Below are 9,730 nucleotides of genomic sequence, written 5' to 3' on the forward strand. Positions count from 1 at the left end.
GTGTCTTCATAGCATTTAAATCAAGTTATAAGATTTCAGTAAATGTTGCAATATGCGGTAAACAGTCATGTAACCCACATGATAACCACGTTGCATGATGGCTTAACTATTACTGTAACATAAATTAAGTTAATGTTTTGAAAGAACATTTGGCCTAGAAAATGCGACAGTCGTCGTGAATCTTTTGGAAGCAGGAAGGGGTGTTGAAGTTGTCAATGAAATAGAGAAGTATAGCATTGAAGGACGAGCACCAAGGCAGCAGGCCATTGTGTTTTCTTTCGCTGTTTGTGCCGGAAAGGAGATTTAGCCATGACAAGAAAAGCACAAAATGCTTTACCCAAGATCTGTCAAATTCTGACTCATTTGTTTATGTTTATAAATTCTGCAAATGCTTAAGTCAGTCTGGCTCTGGTTGGAGTCGTGCCGTTAGGAATGCAATAAAACTTTGGTACAAAAGAAAGCACCCATGGAAATCGGCCATGGATATCACCAAATATCAGAAGCGTGAAGGATGGTCACATAGGGATGTTGCAAGGTTAATGCATCTTAAGTCAGAAGGAAGTGATGTCTCTCATGAATTGTTTGTTATTATGACGTATGTTGTTCATAGTTGGAAGGGGTTTTTGAAATATTCTTTTCTGGACATAAGACAGTTCTACGTCGTTCTTTTGGAGAGAATGGCAGTGCAATGTTGGTGTTTTTTAAGGCAGTTAAAGAATTAAAACATTGCAAGAGGAGGCAGGAGTGATTGAACTAATAAATCAACATAATCTTGTTCGAGAACAAATTCCAACACTTTGGCTTAATTCCAAAGAGGTAAAAACATTTCATTTTCAATTTTAATATACACGACAAGTTTTTTTAAGATAGGCATGTTTCGACATCTCATGATGCCATGTTCAGTATAAGTGAAATAATAAATCATACAAGGTTTATATGAATGTAATATGATACATAAATTACAACAATAAAAAGGAAATAAGATAAATTAAAGGGGAGCATCCGAGCGTATTATAAACTTAATATTGTATTGAATTTAAAAACTTAAACATCGAGGTCAGGGTTAGTTTTTGTTAATATGGATTGCTTCTTTGATTTTTAAGGAAGAATAACCCTAACCCTAACCCTAACCCTGTTGTCTTTCATTTTCAAGTTATTTTGTACAATTTTAGAATGTTGAACCATCAGGAAAAAGTTACGTACTAGCCATGGATGTAAGTGGCTCAATGCACTCCTTTGGATTTAATGGTGCAAGTGTAATAAATCCTCACGTGGCTTCTACTGCAATGGCTATGATGACAGCATGAAGAGAAAAACATCACAAATTTGTTGCATTCAGTCAAGAAAAAATTCCGATGAAGATCTCCAGTAACATGAATTTAAATGAAGTTTTGAAGATTTGTAATGAAGTAAGTTGTTCAAAACACTCGAAAGATTTAAAGTATGTAGTGTAAAGCAAAAAATTTTATATTGCATTTTTCAGATTTCAATGAGTCAAACCCATTGTGCTCAACCCATGCTTTATGCCATTGACAAAAATTTCAAGATTGATGTTTTTATTGTTTACACAAACTCTGAAATCCATCATGGCAAAGTTCATCCAAGGGAGGCTCTCAAACAATATCGTCACCATTCAGGGATTCACGATGCTAAACTCATTGTGGTTGCCATGACATCAAATGGTTTCACTATTGCTGAACCAGATGATCTTGGAATGCTTGATATAGCTGGCTTTGTCTATGCTGCAATACAGGTGATGAGAGAATTTATCTTGGGGAATTTTTAGAAGTGTTTAGTGAACATCTCTGTATTTTCTCTATAACAAATGTCCTCATTAAAATATGACAAAAGTTCATAATTTTTGATGGCTCAAGTTGAATGTTGCATGTGTTCGTCAAAGTTGCTTCGTGCATGTTTGCGGGCATGAATTTTGTAAAAGTCAATCGCCCTGTTATGACATTTTCCCTAAAAAAAACTTTAGCAAAACACGGGAAAACTAAAGGCAGGATAGCCAACAGTCCGGACTACATCCCGTGTTTTATTCATCTCTACAATGAACTTCGTTATTTGTACCAAGTCAATTTGTCAATTTATCCATATTTCTCATGCCTTGCCTTACAAAAGACAATTTTTGCAATTATTTGTGAGTTATCAGTTATCTAATGATAAGCTTTTCGTCTTGAGAGAAGATTTTTTATCAAATTATTTTTATTTTGATGGCTATTTAAACTACAAATTAAACATAAATGCAGTAAACCAAGTCATTAATCTCATAATTTTGTCAACAACAACTCGCTCGTAATGCAACTCGTCTTTGCATGTTGTCAATCACATTTTTTCCTAATTTTTGATTTTTAAGCTCTACAAAAAAAATGGCTCCGGAGTCGGGAAGCTATGTATGTTCGGAAACCTCCAATTTTTAGATTGTAAGCATTTTTTATAAGATTTGATAAAAAATTGAATACCTGGTTTATATAGATGTGCTAACTTTTCAACGAGGGTGACATGATGAAGTTAAACAAAAAAAAATCGAATCGAATATCAAAAAATTTATCACACCAGATTAACTACTGTAAATTACCACATAGTTAGCATGGCACACACACAACTTTTCGAAGCCCTTGCGGTTGAATGTATTGTTTTATATGCAAGTGTTTATTATATATTTCTGGGCTTGTTTTCTTGTTGTACCGACAGAAAACCCCAGAAGAAAAGAGGTGTCTGCTCGAAATATCAAGGTGTAAGAAGAACCAAACCTAGTCAATGATATGAGCCTGAGAGTATTTTCCAAACTTGTTGTTGTGAATCGATTTAATGCCTTTTGTTCATGTTTTGTACTCCAACTTTCTAGACTAAGTTATTGGTTGAAAGAACGATTTTTAGCAATGCATTCAGCGGCTTTACCAGTCAATGTTATGCTTTTAAACATAAAAATATAACAACCATCGCCAGCAAGACTTCACTAAAGTGCATCCGTTATCAAAGAAAGGGTTGTCCAATAAGGATGTGGATATTATGTACATTGTCATTGCTAAGAAGGAAGATTTTCAGCATTTTGGTATAAATCGTATTGTATGATGCAAATGACAAGCTTACAAAATTCGAACCGCTAACCCACTGCAGGGCGTTCGTAGCGAGTAGAATGAGACTTATTTATTAAACTGAGGATTTGAACAAAGTTATTTCCCAAAATGCAGTCTATGTTTAAGGTTTTAGCATGTTAGTAGATTCCAAGGACTCTGTAGCATGTGCTTAAAAAACTGAAGGAAGTCACGGTCCATTCCTATGTCGAAATACGTTTTTATAAACAAAATTAAAATCGACTAAAACAGAACATCTCTCCTTGTACTAGGGTGCATGGTATTTTATAACTGTTTAGGACTCCTACAATTCATTGACTTGTTATCAATTAGGATCATGGGATTGAGACGAAAATCTTCACGACCATAATTAAAGATAAGTTAGGTGAGCCAGCTGGTAAAAGCCGTTGAGTCTTCAGTGGTCTGGGGACAAGTAAGATGATTACATGAATCTTAATTTTTTTTAAATGGAAACATCGCTTTTAAATGTTGGTTAAATGTTGGCAATAATATAAATAAATATTTACGAAATGAACTTACATGAAAATAGTTTTATAACCATTAAGCTAGTTAAGTAAAGGAGAAATACATTTTTATAGGTTTTATTATCTGTGGATTTTACAATGATTCACAGTTTATTTATCATCAACCATTCAGGGTGAGTCGGTAGTGACAGTATTTATTGGTTTTATATTTGTTTGCTCTCAAAGCTCTTCTGTTGGTTTTGTACGTATCAGCTTGTGATTATTGTGAGAAGTACTTTACAATTATTTGAATGAGGTAAAATGAGATTAGTTTCAGTAAGATATTAAAGGAAAGCTTGAACAATGTCAGAAGCCAGTGAAGGTAGATTATGAGAAGTATCATGTGACAGGATTCATACCCAGAAAAAATAAAGAATGTCATAAAAATCGTGAGATATTACCTGTTATCTGTAATTTCAATAGTGTTGAAGTCAGTTAGATGATGCCATTTTGATGATTTCAGCTTCCTCAATTTTTTCGTTATCACAACTTTACACCAAATGGGTTACTGTGAGTCACTAGGTCATATGATGTTTTTCATACACATTTAGGGATATATTTCTGGAAAAACATTGGAGAAGTGTTTTGGGACGCTCTGTTTGTGATTATTTCTTCGAAGCTCAAGGAAAGGTAAATGAATTTATATGTAAATTGTTGTTTGTGCTTGTTTGGTTGAGAAGTTGTAAGTACTTTCTTGAACGGTTTTCATGTTATATTTGTCTGACAAAAATGCTCCTAAACAAATTAAATATCATCTTTTATGTTCAGGCTATTTCTCCAGAAGACATTCCTCCTGTAATTGCAACAGGATTCAGTTATCTCATCAGTATATTTCGCCATGATCTTTTCTTTATTTCTGTTGTTGAAAATTAAGGTTTGTGTTTATATTAAGGTTAGTTAATGTTTTATTAATGTTTATATTCATTCGATTGCCTCTAATCCAATCAAGAGATTGATTGCTAGTATGCATTGCAAAGAAGTGTTATCACTCAACAAAAGGCATTGCATTAGGCATTCCTAGTGGTAGATAAAAATAATTTAGCCTTCATATCATCAACATGTGGTGAACACTTTCATGATTATTATTATTGATGAATTGAAAACATTCCTTTCCAGTTCCACCTTTGTTTGTGATTGAATTTCTTCATCGAGTCGTTGACTTGATCAAAGAATATTTCTCTGACTGTACTGAAACAATCATTAAAGAAAATTGTGTCATTGTATATGAGGTTTGAGATTAGTATTTTTTGTAGAGAATCCAGCTGTTTGATGAATGAATTTCAATTTATTTCTTTTGTGTGTGATGTAAAATATGATGTTATATCTTTATATTCTTCAGTTATTGGAAGAGATGTTGGATAATGGATTCCCTCTTGCTACAGAGTCAAATGTCCTTAAAGAGTTGATAAGACCTCCTAGTATAGTTAGAAATGTTGTTAATAAAGTGACTGGAGACAGCAAGTAAGAACCTTCCTTATAGTAAACATACAAGCCATGTTTTTATGTAGTGATCTATTTGTTGCTCATATAAGGATCAGATATAAATATGAAGCAAATCCATAAAACCACTAAACATTTCTATAATTGCATTGTTTTTTATATGCAACTTACTACAATATTTAGTTAAATTTGTTTTAGTTTACACATTTATGATCATTCTACATATAATTTAAGTTAAATATTTCATATTTTCCTAGTATGAGCAGTCATCTCCCAACTGGTCAATTGTCCAATGTTCCATGGAGGAGAACTGGTGTAAAATATGCAAATAATGAGTTCGTAGCTATATTCACATTGTTCCATTCAGAAATTTGAAAGAAAATCCTTTTTTATGCTTTGTTTTAGTTGTAATGTGATGAGTGAACTTTTTTCTTTTGTTAATTAGTTGTAGTAAATATTGCTAATTAGTTGTTAGTTCTAATTATTCATAATTAGTTCTAATTAATTCTAATCATCACAAATTAGTCATAAGTATTTTTTAATTAGTTCTATTTATGTTATAGATTTATTTTGATGTAGCCGAAATCATTGATGCCATCATTGATAAACAGGTAACAACATTATAATACTGGGGATTTCTTGTTCCCTATGTGGAAGATGTATGACAAAAATATGTTTGTTGTTTTTGTTTGATGTTAAATTAAAACTAAGGACATGTACGAACTAAAAACTTATGGCATGTTTAAATTTCTAGAATTTTCTGTTTTGTGTAGGGCTCCACCATATTTTCAGAAATACAAGGAACTGTAAGTGCCTTCCCTTTTTCATACTCTCTAGCACAACATTTTAAAGTTTTCACTTTTTTTCAACTTTGTTCTTTCAGATTGACTGCAACTGTAAATTATCTGGCATGCCTGGTATATTTATGATACTTTGTTATATCTCTAGATTAAAATTGAATTTATCGGTAGATTAAAGATTTCTATTAATTATAGATCTCAACATGTGTTTTACAAATCCTCGTATCCTTGAAGATGCCAGTTTTCATCCTTGTCTTCGCTTCAGAAGATTTGGGGTACGTAAGTGTGAATGTTGAATATGGATTGTCTCTGATCAAAGTCAACACAAATTATTCTTAATATGACTAATAAAAATTGTCTTTTTACATTGAACACTTTTCTTTCAATCATGCACTAAAACTGCGTTTGAACGCGACTGCTTCAAATGTCTGTGTATTTTAGTCTGAACGAATTTTGTCATTTGTCCCCCCGGATGGTCGTTTTCGTTTAATATCATGTAACGTGGCAACCGGGTGGGTGTTTTAGCAGTTATATTTTCATGATGAAATTGTCTATTTTGACGGTATTTTTGTTTTTTTTGTTTAGAGTAAATATGCTACCATTGTTTGCAAAGCCTCGTGTCTTGTTTCAAATGGTTTATCAACTGTTGAAATTATTTTAAAATATTTTTTTTTATTGATTGAAATAAATTAAAGTGTTTTATTTTCTGCGTTTTAATTTGTACGACTGTTTAAAACATTGATTTGATGATCGTCTTTTACTTGGTTGTTTCAGGGTGGAAGTGGAAGATTTGAATTGTCGATAAGTTCAAAACCTGTTATGGGTAAAAATGTATGTATTTATAATCATGTCAATTTATTAAACTGCTGTTGCATCTTCTTGCATTTATAAACTTAAAGATATAACCTAAACTAGTCCATTTTTTTCATACGTATTATCTCAAAGCATTTTTTATAAAACTAACTACATCGTCCTAACGTACTCATACCAAGTCAAATGTTGTATACATTAACTTTTTCAAAGTTTTTTCACTCATTGTTTCCATATTTTATTTAGATCGAGAATGTTGTCGTGACTGTTCCATTTCCTAAACAAGTTCTCAACCTTAACTTGACTACAAACGGTGAAAACGCTCATAAAATATTAAACATTACAGTCTGATGTTTCATTGCTCTTCATTGACGTTTCCCATCAACATTTATGACTTGTGTTCCATGTTTTCAGTAGGTACCTATTCATTTGATCCAATCAAAAAAGAGCTTTCATGGGAGGTAGGTTCATGAGGAAATTGTCACGATCACATGGTTATGTGAATCTTACGATACGTTAAACAATTTTAGATCGGTAAAATACAATCTCAGACATCGTCACCTAACATCAAAGGAAATGTAAGCAGTGGCGTAGCTAGCGGTCTGGCTGGTCGGGCCCAGCCCGACCAAATATTTTCCCAAAAATGAAAAATTTGTTTTCTTTAAAATTGGATTTGCAAAAATTTTAAATTCTGCGACTCTTTGGAATAATCCACAGTCTATTAGTGTAATATTTGTCAAATTGCGTCGTTATTAGCAAAATTATCATATTTTTAAACGTTACTTAGCAACAATGACAGGTGGATTTCTAGTGCCAGGCATTACGCAGTTTAGTCGGGCTCTGAAAATTCAGCCCGACCAAGTAGTAAAATCTATAGTGGGATTATCTGCAATCTGATTGGTTGACAGCAACCGAGCAAACTCAAATGCGCTGTTTCGCAACATCTAGTCGGGCTCTGAAAATTCAGCCCGACCAAGTAATAAAATCTATAGTGGGAATATCTGTAATCTGATTGGTTGAGAGTAGCTGAATACACTCAAACGTTTAACAACATCTAGTCGGGCTCATTTTTGAGCTTTCGAAATATACGTTCGGAAATCGTGATAACTTACATTACAATGGCTTCGGCTAATGAAATCGATATAATAAGTGAACTACAAAAAACCCTTTCTGTTCGACAATCAGGCGAGCAAAATATACTCGTAAAGCAGCAGCCAATTCCAAATTTACAAGCGACTACAGGCAATAGAAGCTTTCAGGAAAGTTGGTACTCGAAGAAAGATTGGCTTTGTGGTAGCTCAGAAAAGAATGCATTGTTCTGTTGGCCTTGTCTTTATTTTGCCCTGGATCGTCATCTTCATGGACGCAGACGGGATTCAAAAACATGAAGAATTTCCTATCCGATTGTAAGAAGCATGAGAAGGCAAAATCGCACATGGGTGCCTACAAGACCTGGAAGACCTACGGTTTTCAGCCTCGTATCGACTGTCTCATGTCACAAACTAGACGTGAAGAGATTCAGCGTCATAACGAGGAGGTAAGGCAAAACAGGGAAATGTTGAAAACATAACAGAAGCTGTTTTATACTTGTCTAGGCAAGAGCTTGCATTTAGGGGGCATGATGAATCTAGTAGCAGCATGAATAGAGGAAATTATAGAGAGCTACTTGAAAGTTTTGCCAAGATGGATTCTGTTTTTGAAAGGCGATTACATGGAAGGCTTGCTGAAACCCACCTTGCTGGGGGAGGGCGGTTTACTGGAGTCTCTCCTGATATTCAGAATGATTTGATTGATTGTCTTGATAAGATAATAGAGGATGAGATTTTAAAGGAAATATATTGCTGCACTTTCTTAAGTATACAGGTTGATGAGGCAACTGATGTTTCTACCAAAGAACAATTGAGTGTAATTGTTCGAATGGACAAAGGGGAAAGTGTCATTGAAAGACAGCTTGGGTTTGTTGATGTTAGTTGTGATAGGACTGCAACTGCTATATCATCAGTGGTTAAGGGTAAGTTAAGTCAATATAATAATGTGAAAGAGAAATTTATTGGACAGACTTATGATGGTGCATCTGTTATGTCTGGTCATCTCAATGGTGTTCAAGCTCAAGTTCAGCAGGATTATCCTTATGCTCAATTTGTTCACTGTGCTGCCCATAGACTAAATCTAGTATTATGTCAAGCTGCATCCTCCATCTCACCTGTTAAGATTTTCTTTGTTAATATTAGTGCTTTCTGCACCTTTACTAGCAATTCCCCAAAGAAAAGCTTTACTATCATCCCATAGGCTTGAGTTTCCTAGTCCTGGTGACACAAGATGGTATTATAGGGCTCATGTCATCAATGTCTTGCATTCTAACTATGAGAAACTGATAGACATATTTGAAAATCTTACTGATAATCCAATAGGTTGGGATGATGAAACGTTAAGTAAGGTTACTGGTTTACTTGGCTACCTTAATGGCTTCTTGTTTTGTTTCTTGGTACATGTTTTCAGAGAATTCTTGAGCAGTCATCCATACTTTATTCTATCTTGCAAGACAAGGACACTGACTTTCATTATGGAATGAGTAGGTTTGAGAGATTCAAGGCCTTTGTTGCTTCTCTGAGAAATGATACAGAATATTGTCAGGTGTACGACCTGGCTGTTGAGAAAGTGGGACCACCAGTAACCAGGTATGACCAACGGCATAATTACAAACAAATGTATTTTGAAATTCTTGACACAATTGTGACTATGCTGACTGAGCGATTTCAGGATATGGAGCGTTTTAGATTTTTGACCTTGTTAACCCTAGGGTGTTTAAGATGTGGAAAGGTGAAGTGCCCTCAGAAAAGATAAATCTTCTAAAGGAGGTTTATGGTGATATGTTTGACATACCAATGCTAGTTAGCCAACTTTGTTTTATTTACAGAGATAAAGACTTTCACTGTGATTCATGCGATGAATTATTGAAATATATTTTTCAGTTCCATTATCAATCTAGTATTCCAGAAGTTAAAGATAAATGGGGTTTTGTCAATTACAAGTGCTTCAGTTGAGAGGTCATTTTCTTGTTTGAAGAGGGTAAAAA

The 9,730-nt window shown here is 34.0% G+C and overlaps 1 protein-coding gene and 1 pseudogene across 2 annotated transcripts; both read left to right on the top strand.

The window, feature by feature from the left end:
- The first annotated feature begins 3,519 nt into the window (after positions 1–3,519).
- On the top strand, positions 3,520–7,436 carry LOC124438531 (annotated as a pseudogene).
- A 790-nt stretch (positions 7,437–8,226) lies between these two features.
- LOC124438538 lies at positions 8,227–9,724 on the top strand. 2 transcript variants are annotated; one of them, XM_046988709.1, is made up of 3 exons: positions 8,227–8,665; positions 9,154–9,332; positions 9,455–9,724. In XM_046988709.1, the coding sequence occupies exons 1-3, from the start codon at positions 8,618–8,620 to the stop codon at positions 9,696–9,698; spliced, it is 471 nt and encodes a 156-aa protein (XP_046844665.1). In that variant the 5' UTR covers positions 8,227–8,617; the 3' UTR covers positions 9,699–9,724. The 2 variants fall into 2 exon arrangements, with proteins under 2 accessions (XP_046844665.1, XP_046844666.1); XM_046988710.1 differs by having other exon boundaries at positions 9,231–9,724.
- Positions 9,725–9,730: the final 6 nt, after the last annotated feature.

This window comes from Xenia sp. Carnegie-2017, unplaced genomic scaffold, assembly GCF_021976095.1.
Source record: "Xenia sp. Carnegie-2017 unplaced genomic scaffold, XeniaSp_v1 HiC_scaffold_19, whole genome shotgun sequence".
NCBI lineage: Eukaryota > Metazoa > Cnidaria > Anthozoa > Malacalcyonacea > Xeniidae > Xenia > Xenia sp. Carnegie-2017.